Source organism: Lepisosteus platostomus, chromosome 15 (genome assembly GCF_059453375.1).
Source record: "Lepisosteus platostomus isolate fLepPlt1 chromosome 15, fLepPlt1.hap1, whole genome shotgun sequence".
Taxonomy (NCBI): domain Eukaryota; kingdom Metazoa; phylum Chordata; class Actinopteri; order Semionotiformes; family Lepisosteidae; genus Lepisosteus; species Lepisosteus platostomus.
In genome coordinates this window covers 16,034,987-16,053,326 of record NC_142625.1, presented here as the reverse complement: position 1 = coordinate 16,053,326, position 18,340 = coordinate 16,034,987, and the positions used below count along the sequence as shown (strand labels likewise).

The 18,340-nt window shown below is 42.0% G+C and overlaps 3 protein-coding genes across 15 annotated transcripts in view; all 3 read left to right on the top strand.

Annotated features, from left to right (window-relative positions):
- kcng1 (potassium voltage-gated channel, subfamily G, member 1) overlaps positions 1 to 4,695 on the top strand; it is a 28,979-nt gene extending 24,284 nt beyond the window's left edge. For all 10 annotated transcript variants that reach the window (XM_088608028.1, XM_088608037.1, XM_088608034.1 and 7 more), the window contains one exon: positions 1,334 to 4,695. In XM_088608028.1, the coding sequence (XP_088464154.1) occupies positions 1,334 to 2,110 (777 nt within the window). In that variant the 3' untranslated portion in view covers positions 2,111 to 4,695. The remainder of the gene's footprint in view (positions 1 to 1,333) is intronic.
- A 4,029-nt stretch (positions 4,696 to 8,724) lies between these two features.
- On the top strand, positions 8,725 to 14,913 carry manbal (mannosidase beta like). The gene is made up of 3 exons (XM_088608047.1): positions 8,725 to 8,831; positions 10,784 to 11,007; positions 13,192 to 14,913. The coding sequence occupies exons 1-3, from the start codon at positions 8,768 to 8,770 to the stop codon at positions 13,297 to 13,299; spliced, it is 396 nt and encodes a 131-aa protein (XP_088464173.1). The 5' UTR covers positions 8,725 to 8,767; the 3' UTR covers positions 13,300 to 14,913.
- Positions 14,914 to 17,657: 2,744 nt separating this feature from the next.
- Positions 17,658 to 18,340, top strand: part of src (SRC proto-oncogene, non-receptor tyrosine kinase) — a 58,724-nt gene continuing 58,041 nt past the window's right edge. For 2 of the 4 annotated variants that reach the window (XM_088608390.1, XM_088608391.1), the window contains exon 1: positions 17,659 to 18,240. The gene's annotated coding sequence lies outside the window, so the exon portion shown is untranslated. Of the gene's footprint in view, positions 18,241 to 18,340 lie in introns of all 4 variants that reach the window. The other 2 variants (XM_088608393.1, XM_088608396.1) reach the window with 2 other exon arrangements.

Here is an 18,340-nt window from a genome sequence, read left to right as displayed (position 1 = left end):
TGTTTATTATATTAGAACCAGGAATATATCAAATGTTAGTCACAGTCGCAACACATCACAATTACGGCTGCAGTCTGTTCTTCTCTGCAGTTTGTCCTTCCTTCTGTAGCTAAGTGCACCAGGCGTTTTGAAGCCTCCGAGTGAAATTTCACACTGAGAAGAAGAATAACTGGTAGATATCAAGCCAAGAGGATTTCCCCACATCACTTTTTTCCCAGCTGGAATTTTTAAATTATTGTTTACAATGGATGCACTAAGATTGCTGGGGAAATGGTCAACTGAAGTTATCTGCGTTTATTATATTCTTTACACTTTCATTGGTTACGCTGCTATCTCACACAAGCTGATTGAAGCCGATATCAGCATTGCAGGGGCTCAGATACGTAAAAGAATTGCAGATAAGATACCTCTGAAAAGCAGAATAAAACATCCATAATACTTCATTTTTTAACATCCATAATATGTTGTTTTTTAATGCTTGCTCTCCCCATAAATGAATTGCAGATTTTATTAAGATATTTTAGAAATTTATTGGCTGCTTACATTGTAAGTTTATTCCTTATCCTGTATTGCTTTGAAAAGAGAAATTACTGTACACTTTCGGTTACAGGTAAAATAAAATGAACGACAGCAGCAGACTTTCAATGCTGTACAACAGTAAAAAATAAGCATTACATTTAATTAATCTTATCAATGTATATTATAATATAGCACATTAAATCAGAAAACAGAAAACACTTGGGAGCAAATGGACTTACAGTAGCTATTAGCTTTTGTGTCACACTAGTTCCCTCTAATGTTTAAATGGACGTATTGCATGGAACACTACAATAGGTCACAAAAATTAGGAAACAGGATTACAAAATATTCTGGTCTTTGAAAAGCATAAATAGGAATATTTGAATAATAAAGCCATGATGATAAAACACATCTTTCGAGAGGTTAAAGAAGAAAATGTGGTCAACCATGCGATCAAGTCCTTCCACTCTCTTTTAGTAAAGAGATGCCTTAACTGAATGAGTGAAAGATTCTTGGAAGATATAAATCTCACTAGAAGAAAAAACTCAGAATTTAGAAAACATGTACAGTCTGTAATAATGCCAACCAATTTAAGAAAGCCTGCAGGCAGATTAGACCAGCCATTTACCCCTCAGTAAAGAGTGGCTGAGAGATGTTATATCGTCCACATTCTCCTTGCTTCTCTTGTGATTATTGTGTAATTAGGTGCTCTTAAGAGTGTTGAGTTTTTTTGTTAAATGTTCTGAATTGTTGTACATCAGTGAAACTCCAAAAGCCTGGCTGACTCTAGTTTGCCTGTGCTTGTCTTGTTAAGGGCAAGTGCTCCCAGATGTGCTACAACATCTTCATTGTGGAGACGGTGTGCGTGGCCTGGTTCTCCTTGGAGTTCTCCCTGCGCTTCATCCAGGACCGCAGGAAGCTGGCTTTCTTGAGGAGGCCGCTCAACCTGATCGATATCGTGGCCATCCTGCCCTATTACATCACCCTACTTGTGGACACCACCTCTACTGGGGAGAAGAAACTGGGCTCAGGCAGCAGCTACTTGGACAAAGTGGGGCTGGTCCTCCGTGTTCTGCGGGCCCTACGTATCTTGTATGTAATGCGGCTAGCCAGGCACTCCCTAGGCCTACAGACTCTGGGCCTCACGGCGCGACGCTGCACCCGGGAATTCGGGCTGCTGCTTCTGTTCCTGTGTGTGGCCATCGCGCTCTTCTCCCCTCTCCTGTACCTTATCGAGAACGAGATGGCCGGCTCCCAGGACTTCACCAGCATCCCGGCCACTTACTGGTGGGCTGTGATCACCATGACGACCGTGGGCTATGGCGACATGGTTCCCAGGAGCATCCCCGGCCAGGTGGTGGCCCTCAGCAGCATCTTGAGCGGCATCCTGCTCATGGCCTTCCCTGTCACATCCATCTTCCACACCTTCTCCCGCTCCTACGTGGAGCTCAAGCAGGAGCAGCAGCGCCTCCTGCACCGACGGACACAGTTCCTGCTCAAGAACAAGGCCGCGGGCCTCAGCAACTTGTCGCTGGAGAGCGACGCTCTCTTTCCCAGCATGTCTTCAGAACCACAGGACAATGACGAGTGAAGTACCTCCCAGGAGGGTGGGTTTTTTTTTTGTTACTTTTTACCCACCCTATTTTGTTATGTTTCTCGGTTGGGTGACCTTCAAGACACTCTGCTTCTTTTCTTAGCACAAACAGCTTACAGGGAAAAGATTTCCTGAGGGGAAAACGTGTGGAAAAGTAGGAGGAAACGTATAAATACAGAGAGAGCAAAAATGGTATTCCAAAGCGTTTGTTAAAGGACGATGTAAATTGAAGCAGGAAGGATAGTTAGAGCTTTGGAGAGTTTTGAAGGAGAGTAAAAGGTTCTTACTGGTTCGTGTGTTATACCCAGACATGAAAAAGGCTTCATTTAGCAGCTCTTCATCAGGGCTTTCATGTGCTTCATGCAACACATTTATTGACCTCTTGCTGTTCCTCCATCCAGCTTCAAGAAGTCTTTCCAGGAAGCTTATTTTGTTTGTAAATTCGGTTAGCACTAACCAATAAACAGCAAAAGAGAATCTGCAACAGAGAATCACACAAAACTCAACAATGGGACATATTCAGCAAGCTAGGAGCTGACAGAGAGTGTGCAGACAATGTTATCTACTTCTCCTTCTGCTGCAGTTTCTGTACTGTGCAATTCAAACTGTGTCTTACAATGTGTCAATAAATTCTTATTTCAAGGTAATTTTCTCCTATTACTCGCACCCTAATGTGTTCGCACTGCTGTAGCCATAATATACACATGAAGAGATATCTAAACATATCTACATTGTATGGTCACCCATCTCCTAGTGTTCAACCGTCAGGCCTGTTGTTGAATTGCCCAATATAACATTAAATTCATTACAACAGTAGGACCTCGATGATGTTAATAATCAAAAAGATTAAGAGTCTATTAAAATATTGTAAATATGAAAACATTTTCCCCCCTGAGTTTCTAGAACATTCCACATGGGAAGTATTGTGAATAACTGAATTACATTTTTGTATTTGCATAAATCATTTAAAGCAATTTTGCAAGGAAACAAGTTATTAAGCATTACATTCCTTCACATATTCAGGAGCTGTTCTATTATACCTGTGAGTTCATCCATTTTGCATTAATATGCAATGAAAACATGTGCCTTATCCATTTTACATATTCACTCAATGAACAGACATTTCTTTGGAGATTTCAATATCTGTACTTCACTGGAATTTTGATTGTTCGTCTTACCTGGTTGCATGGAAATACAGTAACATGATCTGTTTTGTATTCATACCACAGAACCAATTTTAAAAAGTAATTTATTTTATCAAACTGTACTTCAGTAATGATGACTGTAGTGCAACATCGTCTGGATTTTTCCTTTTTATGTATAAATTTAAAATCAATTCTTTTTAGCACATCACCGCCAACACAGCTCTGCGCTGGTGGTTCAGTTCAAGGTGACACAACTTTCACCCAGCATGTCAGCAAGCACCCTGACCAGATCAGACCACCCTACACCCAGCACTCAGCTAATTGTGTGCAGCCACTTGGGGAATCCAAGTGTGAGAAGACACTTCAGAAAAAATATGGAGATTCTTGTCCGGACCACATTCCCCAGAATGCTGTAGGGAATGACTTCCTCCCCTCAGGCCCCTGGCCAGCTGATGCAAGACAATTGGCTGGGTGACGATTTAAAAAGCAATGGTCACATAGCATTCTGAAGGACAGAAACTAGGGAAAGGCAAAGGACTGTCTCAAAATACATTGACAAAACAGAATGTCAGTATATCAGAAAGAGGGTGCACCACAATTACAAACTGTACAGATGAATTCAGTAGGACTGGTCCAGAATTTGTAAGAGGGAGCTCCAGTAGGGAACAGTCATGGGCACATTCCATGCAACAAAAGTTGTAAGAAGACAATTAGGATCAGGTTCTTGATGAACTTATCAGTTTGGCATCTTAGAACAGGTAAGAATGTATCTGCCCACAATATCGGGTCTGTTCATTATTATCCTACAACTAGACAGAGGGTTCTCCTGCTTTTCATCTTGAACATGTAGAGTGCAGGTTTTCCATTATTTTTAACACTATTGCATCAGAAGTGGTTTGGTCACTCCAGTAGAGCACTGGCTGTGTATGTGCTGTAAAGGCACAGCCGGTTCGGACAAAATGGCAGCCTTGTCTGAACCACACTCCCCAGAAGCCATTGGGAAATGAACTGCTACTGCCCGTGTTACCTCACCAGTTGTAGGAAGACAGTTGGTCAGGTGACATTTTAAAATGAAGAACGAGGTGGCTTTCTGGTTCAGTGAATGGTATATGCCCTCTGTCTCAGATGGAGTAACATCTGTAGCAAAACCACCAGAGAAAGATGGGGAAGGACAAAACTTTTGGAACTTGGGAACTGTGAGTTTTGACATTTAGGTATTTCTGGGAGAGTGTTTCTAGATAAAGTCTTGGTGATTCTCAGAGTGTGACTACAGTGTTTTGAGTTGTTTGTCTGGAAGCTGGTAAGCATCTTAGTTGAGCAGCATAATAGAGAGGAACTAAAGAGGTCCGACAGAAGGCTTTTGTTTCCATGTCTTGTTTGGTTTTGGGGTATTGATTTTCCTCACTTTAAATAAAAGAGCAGTGTTTTTGAACCCTGTGGCTGTGTTTGTGTGTGTTTGTTGTCCTGAGTTCAACGACTTTAAAGAATTAGTTACAACATACCCCCTGTGGGTTATGACAATGTATAATTTCATCAAATGTGGCCTCATCTGCCACAGATGGTACAGGATTTCCAAATTTTTTTCTCACTTACTTCTGTTTAATTTCTAAATTGCTGGAACTGATCTTTTACCATCCTTGAGAGAGCTACTGGCATGCTGTATCTGTCTTTCAGAAGAGATCAAAGGTCTGCGTCAGGGCCTCCAGGCCACTGGGAAGAATGCAACATGCATGGCTGTGTGGGGTCAAAGAGTAGACACATGACTTCAGCTGATGAGCAATACTGATATATTCATCAGCCTCCCCAAAATTCAAATAGGGTCAGATTGTGTGTGGTGGATGTTAAAACTACCTGGGTGGGTGGCTTCTGGATGTGCTGGATGAGGCCCAACAACTGATTGTGGGCTTGTACTGTATATGATGATCTGCTTAATTTGTCCAACTTTAGACTAAAATGGCTGATATGACGTTGTTTACGTTTTTGGTTGCTGTAGGTGTTGGAGCAATATTTGCAAGGTTGAGAAATGAGATTGAGATTGAATCCAAAAATCTGATGCTTTTGAGATCCCCTCGCTGTTTTTGCCATGGACATCCTGAAGGCCTATAAAATGAATAGCGTTAATCCTTAGGGCACCTGCTGATATGATTATAGGGCTGTCTTTGTTTGCTCCTGATTTCATTTTCAGTCCTAGAAGAAGCTGATGTGATGAAATTGTTGAGCATTTTCACATACTCAACTGGAAATCAAAAGTGATGACAGGACACAGTAGCCTACAAAATCAGCAGATTTGAACATGAGCTGGAGGACTGAAATAGTTTCCACTCAGAACATTACAAGTTCGTAGATGCCCCTTTGTAATCCATTGAGCCACTGGTCTCTCTTATCTTGCATCATCCCCAGAGATAACCAATTTCAAACCTAGTTAAACCCATGTACTTGGGTATTTGTGTGCAGGCCCTTGTATACTGGTCAAGTTTCCATGATAAAAATGCAAGATTCAAAACAGTGATCACTGGACAAAAGCACCCAACATGGAACTGGATTCCTGAAGCATTGTTATGCAGAACATTCTCATTACACTACTGAAGAAAAAGTTTTTTCTTAAGAACGTCCTTCATTTTGATCTCAAAACATTCAAGAACTGGGAAATTGAAGACCTTTAGCAGTTGGGCCAAGCAGAAGACTCTGATGTTCTGACAAATTGAATCTGAAATTAAATTCCCACTGTGTGATATCTGCGACTCTCACTCCTTGTTACAGGAAGAGTTTGTCACTGACAATTTTTGAGCTGTGAGCCATTTTGTCACCTTCACTGAGAGCATATTGAAATAGGTCTGACATATCCCTGCTCCTTTCACAGGAATGAACTCTTCTATACCCGAACAGTGAGAATTCAATCCACTTTGTTGTCTCTCCGTGTGGAAGCGGCACAAAACAGACAATGAAGACATATATGTCGATTTAGAGTGAAACTTTTCAAAGTACACTGCAATTGCATGCCCTCCAGTGCAGGTGTAGATAACCATGCAGCAACCAATCAACACTTAGCTCTGATCTGGGCCTTCCCGCGATGCAGCAATGAAGCCTTACCTCTCTTGTGTATCAGTGTTCTTTTAAATCCTCCCTTTTCAAAACATCGAATGGTTTTACTATTTCACCCAAACTGGAATTGGCAGGTGATGATAGACAATTTTCTGCTGCAGTTTGTGAACTAGCACGGTGGAGAAAGTCCTTTTGTACTCACATCCGTGTGCATTCACTGTCTCAGCCTCTTGCTGTCGGACACGCTATGAGCTCTGCAGAGTTCTTCACATAATCAAACCTTTTTCTGAGTTGAAATTGGGAGGTTGTAAGTTATTTATCTAATACTACAGTTAAAGGGCAACATCCAAATTGTTTGAGAGGTAAAAACAAAGAATTGAAATGAACGTTGTGATGAGGTTCGTTAATAGTTTAATTATATAACAGAGAGCTTGGCTTGACCACGAACCAACATGTGGAAAGCTCAGGGACCAGGATTGAGAATCTCTGCCCTACAGCCACTGGCACCACTGGTTTATTTCACGTCAGGGAGGAGGGGTGTACTTCTTGCTGCCAGACTGTCCGACTCCTGAGTGCCTGAGAGGTCCCTGGGGGTCTCTCCGGCGGACCAAGGTGAGGACACCACATACTCAAACCCAGCCATTCCCAGTGCCACTTTGGGAATCCAGATCACAGCTGGCTAACGCCTTAGCCCAGGTATGAACCAGGGATGCTTGCTGTGTAAGCAGAGCTGTCCATTCCTGCTCCTGAGGTATCAGTGCATCTGCAGGTTCTCATTACAACACGGGCTCTTAACAGTCTAAATCGGTTGGCTACTAGATTAATTGGTTCAAGTAGGGAGCTTTGTCAGCATGCATAGGCCACAAAAGAACAGGTAAGAGGTCATCACATACAGAAAGGTAAAGAAAAGAAACACTATGATTTGACTATGAAGAAGACTCCACAGGCCAGAAGAAGGCTGCACAGTTAAAATATTTTCTTTTCTTTGCCTTTCAATGTGGAATGAACCTTAACCTCTTAACCTGCTCTTTTGCCAGCAGCCATGTTGTCCTGCAACTCAAAACTGACACCCCACAGAAGCTCAGCAGGTGTGAACCTGATCAGTACCTGGAGGGGAGACCTCCTGGGAAAGCTAAGATTGTAGCTGGAAGAGGTGTTAGTGGGGCCAGCAGGGGGCGCTCACCCTGCGGTCTGTGTGGGTCCTAATGCCCCGGTATAGTGATGGGGACACTATACTGTAAAAAGGCGCTTTCCTTCGGATGACACGTAAAACCGAGGTCCTGACTTTCTGAGGTCATTAAAAATCCCGGGGCATTTCTCAAAAAGAGTAGGGGTGTAACCCCAGCATCCTTTACCAATCATGGCCTTCTAATAATCCCCATCTATGAACTGGCTTCATCACTCTGCTCTCCTTCCCACTGATTACTGGTGTGTACTGAGCGTTCTGGTGCACTATGGCTGCCATCGCATCAGCCAGGTGGTGCTGCACACTGGTGGTGATGGAGGGGAGTCCCCATTACCTCTAAAGCGCTTTGAGTGGAGTGTCCAGAAATGCTCCATATAAGTGTAAGGAATTTACTAGTTTAATTGGACCAGTATAATAACACCTCTCAGCACTTCAGGTGATCCTGTTTCCTAGCACAGTTCAAAGACATACTGGTATGTGAATTAGTTTCCTCTCCAGTCCATAGTGTACTCCAGTGCTTCATGAGATAGACTCCGGCTCCTGAATTGACTGAAATGGTTAATAAATGGGTGGAAGGATGGGTTTTGGTAAGCCAGCCAAATCAATTATCATTTTATTACAGATATGGGCTGATTGCACATTTCAATATGTGTAGATGTTTTTTAGTTCATTCTTAGTTTGAATGTAAATTTCCTTGGAGAAAACAAGTAGAAAACTCGAAGGATCATAAAAAACTAGAAGTTGAAGTACTTTTGTCAATCACACTGAATTATCAATACATCTCTTACCAAACTCGTCTCTTTTGTATTGTAGTTTATCTGTATGAAGGCACAAAAATACCTTACAGTATACTCAACAATATTAATAACGCAATGAGGTCTTCTCTATCTGAACATCTTAGAAAAAAATCTTAGAAAAACATATTTTTCTTATTCTTTCCTCAGCACCAATAAAACATCCGACCTTCGAAGAACCTTGAATGACAGGTTTGTCTGATAGGCGGAAAATGAAATCAAATTGCCGTTGTATTTTATCCTTAGCTTCGGAGGAAAAAACAGTATACCAGCATCTGTTGTTGTTATTATTATTATTATTATTATTATTATTATTATTATTATTCGTGGTGGTGGTGGTTATCGGAAATTAAACACTTGAATTACAACGGTAGTGCACGATTTGTATCAAAACAGTATAAAGTTTGTTACTTTATACTCTTCCAGTCTCTAGAGGGCGGTGTTTCCAAATGTTTTACCTCTTTTTCTGGTCGTAGAAATCAACCGGATGTTTATAGAGCGCAGCCAATTTCCGGTGGGGTTTTCTGCTGCAAGCTGGTTTTGTTATTCAGGTGTGTATCTTTACACTATATCAAATGCAATAGTTTTAAAATAATTAAATACATAGTTAATTGCATTTGTTCCTTCAATACATTAGTTCTTGATAGTTTGTTTTCTGTAACCCGTCCTTTCTTCCTTTGTTAGATGAAGTTCCATTCTGAGACTGAGACGCGTTATCCCCGAGTGAAAATGAAAAAGATTTGACTATGAAGTTCATGTCTTAAATATTTTTTGTGTATCTTTCGGATTAATAACTGCAACCGGAGCTGAAGCATGAAATTGCATTTTTTTTTGTTTGTTCTATTCTTATGTGAATGAATACACTTTACACTTCCGTAATATTGTGGAAAACCCCTTTTTTAACCTCTACAGGAAAATAAAGATAGCGATGAGCTGAGCGCCTACAATTGTGGATATAATACAAGATTTAAAGTGGTGGAAGTTTTAGACAGTTATGTCCACACTTGCGGTTAATGTAGATTGGGGTAAAATGGACTGCTAGTGTAGGGGTGTAACCCCGACGTCCTGGCCAAATTTCCCATTGGCCCTTACCAATCATGGCCTCCTAATAATCCCCATCTATGAACTGGCTCTGCTCTCCTCCCCACTGAGAGCTGATGTGTGGAGAGTGTACTGGCGCACTATGGCTGCTGTCGCATCATCCAGGTGGGGCTGCACACTGGTGGTGGCGGAGGGGAGTCCCCATTACCTGTAAAGCGCTTTGAGTGGAGTGTCCAGAAAAGCGCTATATAAGTGTAAGCAAATATTATTATTATTATTATTATTATTATTATTATTATTATTATTATTAGTGTATAAAGAAAAGGTTGTTGATGGAAACACTCCCACCTGCTACAGTCTTAGCCTCATCTCAAAGCTCTGCAAGGTTGGGACTGGTCATTACCGCAACCGCAGACTTAAAACAGTGTAGCTTAATCCTGAAGTCTCTCTCCTTCATCTTCTGGTGAATTCTGGGGCTCTGGGGCTTAAAGTAAATGCCCTTCTAGATGCAAAGTATTTCCCGAGCCTCTGTGACTGGACTGGATAAGCGGTTATTGAAAGTGATCAGTACCTGGATGGGAGACCTCCGGGGAAAAACTAAGGTTCCTGCTGGAAGAGGTGTTAGTGGGGCCAGCAGGGGGCACTCACCCTGCGGTCTGTGTGGGTCCTAATGCCCCAGTATAGTGACGGGGACACTATACTGTAAAAAGGCGCCGTCCTTTGGACGAGACATAAAATTGAGGTCCTGACTCTCTGTGGTCATTAAAAATCCCAGGGCGTTTCTCGAAAAGAGTAGAGGTGTCACCTGGGTATCCTGGCCAGATTACCCCCTCTGGCCTTTACCAATCATGCCATTTAATAATCCCCATCTCTGAACTGGCTTCATCACTCTGTTCTCCTCCCCACTAATAGCTGATGTGTGGTGAGAGTATTGGTGTACTCTGGCTGCCGTTGCATCATCAAGGTGGAGCTACACACTGGTGGTGGTGGAGGGGAGTCCCCATTGCCTGTAAAGTGCTTTGAGTGGAGTGTCCAGAAAATCCCTAAATAACTGAATTTACTTATTATTATTATGTGATGTAAAGCTGTAAAGCACTTTGTCAGAAGCCTTGCTGGCTTGTAGCCTGATCTCATCAGTTCTCAGATGTTATGAAAGGTGGGTTCTGGTCAGCACTGGGATGGGAGAGCTCTAAGGAAAACCAGGTCACTGCTGCAGGCGCTCCTGGCGATACATAACAGGTGCACTGCATCACTTCAGTGGTGATAGACATGGGCCCCCTCCTGTATGCAAAGTGTTATGAGATACTTTGAGGTGAAAAGCACTGTCTTACTAAAACACATTTATTTTGTGTTCCTTAAAAACACTATATAAGTCAAAATATTATTATTAACCCTAAAACCACTGTCATTTGTGATGCTGACTTGTACTTGATTCTGAGACTGGTGGTGTGTTGTGCCGCAGGTCTGGTGAGTTGGAAAAGGCCCCCAGGTCACCTCCTCTGGGAAGACTGGCCCTGCTCCTCAGCCACAGCTGCCATGGCTGCAGAACTAGACCTCTCTGCCCCCGAGGTCCCCGAGCCCACTCTCCTGGAGAGCCTGCTGCGCTACGGCCTTTTTCTGGGCGCCCTGTTCCAGCTGGTCTGCATTCTCGCTATAATAATCCCTTTGTCCAAGGGGCACGATCAGGTAAGACCCCACCTCCGTCCGAGCAACTGCCTGAAATAAGGCTATGTAGGGTTTTCACCTGGATTATTCATTGTGTTGCTCAATGGTACTCCAGTATCAGTAGTTCAAAGTATTTTTATTAAGACACCTTTTTGTGAAAAATTTTCATTCCCAAAACAGAGTGAACATTAAAAACTAGTTTGCCAAAAATCTTTTCCATCTTAATTTCATGTTGTTGTCTAACCTGAACATCAGTGCACCTTAGTTGATGTAAAGCAACAACTTTTGTCCTGAAATGCTAATGTTTGATTTCAAATGGGTGATCTCCCAGCCCGTATTAGATATTTTTTCACAAGTCATTTGTCAATTTCAGATTCTGTCTTAAATCTTGCTTTTATATGTTAGTTTATAATTGTTTAATTTACTGTATGATTTTATTAATTCTGCTACTACTACTCATGGGTTATTATGGATGATTTTCTATTATTGATCTTTTTAAAATAGGATAAAAAAACATGAATACATCATAATGAGTGTCTGTTACCCATAATAGTTAAATTGAAGAGACATCACTCATCATGCAACAAGCTCAGCAAGGAATCTGAATGCCAAATTTGAAAAATCAGTAGAGCAAAATGATCAATTGTGGGGAAAAAAAAGCGAAAAGCAGTGAAAAACAAAAGATGTCAGTCTTCGGGAGCTAAAAGTCACTACATCAGTAATAATGCCCTACAAGACAAGGGGCAGAGAATGAAACACGATGGCAACAGGGAGATAATGCCCCCTTTATTTTACCAGTGCAACTGAATTCCAGCTGAGAAAAATGTGACAAAAGACTGCAATTTTTTCAAGGAATCATTACGAGTATGTTAAGCTCAAGCTGTGATAGTATGGAGTTACTTGATGTCTTTAACAGGTGTATTTAGCAGATGTTGTTAATAACAGCTGCATGAACACACTTGTTACATTGCTGCTTTGATGGCATTCTCATATTGCTCGATGTTCATTGTATCTTGAGGGAAAGTAAAAGCTGCTTTTGTTTCTCCCGAGGACTGGGCTGAAACTGCATTGTTAGAGATTACACACAAAACCCACTAGAGGGCAGTATTTAAGAAGGATCAAATATGAAGTAAATAGTGTTTTAACAGTTATGTTGGTAATAGATCAAATAATAAGATTAATCCTTAAAATTAAGGATCTTAATTAGTAAAAGGAAAATGCCTTGAGTACCCCCCCCCCCCCCAAATAAACCGATTGTTTTTGCACATAATGTTATGCTCACATTGACCATATGATGTATGGCCAGCTCCTTTTGAAATGAATTTCCAGATTGTGTTTTAATGTTTTGTATGATGACGGTCAGTGAAGCTGTTTCAATATATATATTGTATATATATATTTGAGTCCCCATCGGTTCGACATCCCCAAAGTCAATAGTTTATCCGGCATCATGTTGTTACACATCCAGAATGGGAGGTATCGGTCAACGGTACAGGTTCTGTTTGTTTTATGGCATTGGTGCATTTTGCACTTTGAGGACGCCAGAGAATCACTTTCAACAATATAGCTGAGCCATATTATGATTTTTGCTAATAATAATCTAATGGTCGCAGTTGTGTACAGATTTTTCCCTCAATTATCATCACTGTAAACATTCACAGAGCAAAGGAATTGCTTCACCTGCTGTTGGATGTCTGATGTGTAACATTTTTTCCTTTTACGCTCCCTTTAAGCCTTGTTTGAACACATTTAAATGAGCCCGTAATTAACAACTTTTTTTGTGTGTTTGTGTATTGTTTATAAAGGTGAAGATAATAAACCCTTCACACTTTTTGTATTCAAGATTATCTGGTTAAAAGTGACGTGTAAAACATGCGTATCATATCGTATACTGGTGTGCTGTTATGAGCCCGTCGCTAGCCCATCTCCCAGCTCATGAAAGGAGGCAGGAGTGCAAGCCCATCTGCTGATGTGTATTACCTACGAACGTCCTGAAACACCAGAGCCAAGACCGTTGTTTGAAACTTAAACACGCTAGCAGATCTTATTGTTCTTTTGAGCTGTCTACCACCTGCACTAAAAACCTGAAAAAGTGAAGGTTGACCTTCAGAGGTTCTAAGAGAAGCTCGTATGGGTTACAGGTGGCTTTTCTACCCCTTCATGTCCGTGGTCTGTCCTTCAATGCCTGTGCTTTTGCCCCTGCAGGACGCTGAGCCCCATGATGCACGCAGTGCGGAGCAGAGCAAGAAACCCAAAGGACCCGCCCCCCAGCTGCGACAGAAGCTGAAGAAGGAGAGCAAGAAAAAGAGATGACCTGGCGCAGGGGCTGTGCCCGCGTGTGAGAGCGCAGTTAGGAGGAGCATCGGAAGTGGCTGTGTCAGGCCAAGGAGACAGATTTGTGACAGGGCGGCTGAGCGATCTCAAATAGATAAAAAGTGAAATCCTTTTCATGCACAGGGGGTTAATATTGAGGCCAAGGACAGGGTGGAGTTGGACACCTCTGTTTCCTCCGGCTGTGAAGGGGGTGGTCTCCAGAAAGCCCACAGTCTCTGTGGGGGAGGAGCTGAGTCCTAGGTGTCATGTTTTGCCTGTGCTCTGCAGCACCTCACTTAGGGCTTTGGCTTGCAGTGTGAAAGGAAATTCCAGAGGTAAAGAATGAGCTGAAGCACACAAGGAAAGGGGTGAAGTGGAGTGCTTCTGTGAAATTCCAAGAATCTGCAGAAGGCAGCCCTGGCCTGTGCACGCCGTTTTCGCTTTTTATCACGTGAACCTGTTACAGACCTGTTTCAGACTTTCTCATGCTACTAAAGCCAATCGTCATCTGTTTACCACTGTATAGCAGCCTTGACTCTGACCAGCTGAAACTTCCTGGTATTGACATACCACATGCTCTCACTAACTGTGGCCTATGCACGTGGGCATTGTTTTTCGTTGTTGGCTTCAGTAGTTGTTTCAAACCAAATATTTGGACCCTTTGTTGGAACAGTCCATTCCCAAGCATTCTGGACATGGAAGAGACTTGAAGCAAAAGCATTTCCTTCTGAAAGCTTTTGTGTGCTTCCCTAGGTTTAGTACGTTGTGCTTGGGCAGGCCTTTCACATAATATATTTTTAATCGGGTGCTTTAAATATAGTGGCCCCAACCAGCATTTTCACTACACCTGTCCATATATAGGAGATGCATGAGAATGATAACTGAATATTGCATACTTAGGAATGCAGCGTCCAAGCACAAGTAATCTTGCGACTCAAAATAGTACGCAAAGTGCACGTACGGTTTTTCTAATAGGTATTTTTACATTTGGTTGACAAATACCCATTGGAGCCACTACTTGTCCTTGTATTATCATTCACAAGTAATGTTTAGGTACAGTACTATCTACACTTGACTTAAACTCTGTGAAATCTCCAGACAATGCATTTTAAGCTCTTGAACACTGGTGTAAAACCTCTTTGAAAAGGTTTGGAACAGTTTATTTTACTACCGTTCTTGTTGTGTGCACAGCTGTAAGAAAATCACCGTGTTTAACGTGGGCTTTGTTTATGCTCTCCTAAACTTAGTCTTGTTTGTTACATTTCTCCTTCAGAATGTGTCACGGCATTGTTTTTTTACATATTGCAAAACACTTTTTGCTCTGTCTGGGGCTTGATGTTTTTTGTGTGCCGGCATTTACTCCCTTTTTAAAAAAAATGTATGTAATATTAACATCCGCCATCGCATGCCTTGTTCCTAGAGTGAATCTCTTCACATTTTGGTTTCCTTTTATTTTCTTGTGGCATCATGTCTGTGCACAAAAGCGCTAAAGAAACTGAGGCAAGACTGAACTCGCTTCCTTAGTGTCTGATGTGCGGTACAAGCTGAGATGTTTTCCTATAAATGTATGGAACACTAAGGAAATAAATTCCACCTTGAGAATTTTTCTACCCATTTTTGTGTTTCTCCTTATTAAAGTCTGGCAAAGCTTTGTTTTGTGCTTTTAGACTCGTGCAGGTTTTTTCACTTTTATTTTGAGAGCCAAACGATGTAGCCGGGAAGGGTGAGCAAAACTTAGTCATTGCAGATCTGGAACCGTATCCGAGAGGAGCTCAGTTTTAAAAAGCGAAGGCACACAGTTCCGATGGGGGTTGGTATCTTGCAGCAGCGTTTACACTTCTGGTTTCTAGAGCATGAGTCTGTGTAATTGTAATTTCACATGGATTTAGAATCTGTCCTGTCTGCATGCGGGGAGGAAGCCTGGTTTGAGACTGCTCAAATGCCACTGCACAAACAATTTATTGCTATGCTTTTTCACAGTCCAGTGTCACTCTTGACAATATGTAGCTCCAAGTGATTTAAGAACATTCTTTCCTATGTGAACGTGACATTCACATCCATAGCTTCAAAAAAAAAAACACCCTGTCAAACAGAAGGGGGATTCTGGAGTAGTTGGTATTTTTAAACTACATGTCTCAACTTGGAAATCTTAAAATATGGAAGCTAAACATTAACATGAGGTCCACAGTTATATACCATGTGCGGATTCTGCTTACAAAATTTTAGAAAGGTGGATACACCAGGTAACTTGTAGGTGTTCGTATACATACAGTATACATGCGTAACTAATTTACATTGTCAGTTTCTCTAAGGTTTATTTACAGGGCCACTGATCTTTTGGAATTTGCATCATCATCCCCTTTGGAATGGAAAAGGCCTTTTCTGTTAAAATACTTCCGTTGTCATTTGTCTAAATGGACATGATGATATTACTGTGTTAATAGAGTCTGTTGGTTACGGAACTCATCTAGACTAGAATGTCTTTATACTAGAATAATGCAAATGAACTATTACTAACATAATCTAACCCCCATAACCATCTAACACCCATATGAGAAATGATAATAAATCTCTGCACAGTTCTGTAATTTATGGAAAGGCTGAATAAAACTTGCACAGTACAAGTATTCACCTTTAGAGTGATGCTTGTTTAGGTACAATTTAGATCAAACATATTACTGCCAGAAGAGAGGAACTGTATTATCTATGTAATAAAATGGTCCTGTTAATCAGTCTGTGCATTATCAATGCATAGGCAGGTGTTAAAGGTTACTGAAGCGTGTTTACTTTGGCTCAGTTTTGTGCCCTTTGAACAAATAGCATTTTTATGGTGTTACATTCCAATCTTCAAAAGTGGTCACAGTCAGGAGTGGACCAGTGTTTCGCATTGCTGTCTCACAGTGCTGGGGTCCTGGGTTCACATGGATTTCCTCCAGGTGTTCCGGTTTCCTCTCACCGTCCAAAGACATGCCAGCCGATTGATTGGCTTCTATAAAACCTGGCCCTGGTGTGTGTGCCCTGAGAACGACTAGCACGTTCCTTCCAGGAATGATGCTGCCTCGTGCCCACTGCTTGCCGGATTTGGCTCCAGCTCCCAGCGTGCCCCTGTGCTGGATAAGAAGATGGCTGGATGGCTGCTGTCACCTCCAAGAGCAGAGTCATCAGGAAATAAGGGTTACAAACAAGGGGAGGCCATGTGGCCCATTCTGTTACTCTTGTGTTTTTTTCTGTATCAAAGTATCTTGTCCAGTTGCCTGAAAGGAGTGATGGTATCACCATTGACAAGGTGGCTGGGTATCATACCTCCAACTGAGTGGTCAGTTCCAAAGCAGTCATTTTCATTACTGCCCTAAACAACTGGGCCACAATCATACATGTATTGTACATAAGTAACTGTGGATAAAGGTATCTATTAAAGAATGATCTAAGTGTTATACATTTCTCAATGGCAAGATATTTCTTAATGGAAGGCTGCTGTACATCAGGTAATCTTTTGTTCATACTCTGCTGATTTGTAGCTGACTCATTCTGTCATTCCTGATTTGGGATAAAACCTACAGGAGTGTCACACCTCTCCTTCCTATTTCATTTTGACATTCACTTACACTGAAGCACTGTTACACAGTAACACTGAACCTGGGCCCAGAACGCTTCCTCCTCTCTGTTCTAAAAATGAACACATAAATTCATTCAGTTGGCTTAACTTTGCATTCTCTTCACTCTGGAAACATTTTTTGGACATTTGGTGAGTGTATCAGAATCAGATTTTTATTGTTGTTGTATGAAGTCCACAGATTCACAGCAGGAACTTTGGTATTTAACAGAACCTTACTGCTGATTAATTACTGTCTCATTCTTCCTAAAAATACATTTTGTGCCTGTGTGCATGGCAAAGCTATGTGCGCAGTACTCTGTTTGTCCAGAAATGGTCAATTACAGGGCCAGCGGCTCAGATTGCTTTGGAATGTATAAAATCCACTAGCCACGATCCATCCAAGTTCTGTCAGTGCTCCTGATTTATTTTTATGTTCAGTCTCTCGCCTACAACTGTACAGTCCAAACCCCTGAAAGCCAGTCACCCACCATCCTGTGTCATCAGAAACACGAACTTCGAAAAATCTGTCTTTTTTTTCTGGCAGCGCTATAGTGTCATGCACAGGCGTTCCCCCAGCCTATATATAACGTGTCACATCAAGGTGTTCATATATGGGCACCAGCAAGGCCATCCTTTCTGGGAAGCAGCGTTCCCCTTTGGTGTCCACTAGGCGGGGTTCTTTTATATGTAAATTCCCAAACCCCCTCCTTCTAAAATCCATTGGCTTCTTCCGATTCTTAAAAGATCGTACGCAGGCAGCAGTGGGATAGCCGCCCAGCCACACCAGCTGGGAGCCTTTTACGCGGATTCCGTAGCGCCCTTCGCCCGATCCTACCTCCCCTTTCGCTCCCAGCCTTGCGAATGGTCTCGCTGTCTGCCTCCTTCAGCCAAGGTCTGTTTTTCACCATATGTGATTAGGCAGCGCACTGCGCTGCTGCGCAAAAGATTGATCTCCCGTAATAAACTATTTTCTTTTTTTTTCCATTTTCCCCCAGATCCATGTGTTTATTAGGCAAGGCATTCGGGAGGTGGATATCTCCTTGCCTTTTGTAATCCCTTGGATTTTATAAAAGTTTAATTCAGCACTCAAAATCGGTGCTGGCTTTTTTTCCCCCAGGCAATCCCCGCAATGACCTCGCTGCAGCCCTCCGATCTCTTGAATGGGATTTCAGATCACTCCTAGCATTTCGTTTCTGCTCTGAGCCCTGCGTGCCGTATCGGTTGTCTTTTTGTGTGTGTGTGTTTCTTTGGATGACGGAGTAACAGTAACACCTCGGACTTCATTCAAAAGGAACACGTCGCATTTGAGACCAAGGCTACCAAAAGGATATAAAGAACCCGAATAGGTGAGTAACTTATTCTCTTCTGTCTTGCCTAAACCGATCCGGATACTTGGCATTTAGAACAGGATCAATGACAGTCTGTGGTAGCCCTGCATTGCTGAAA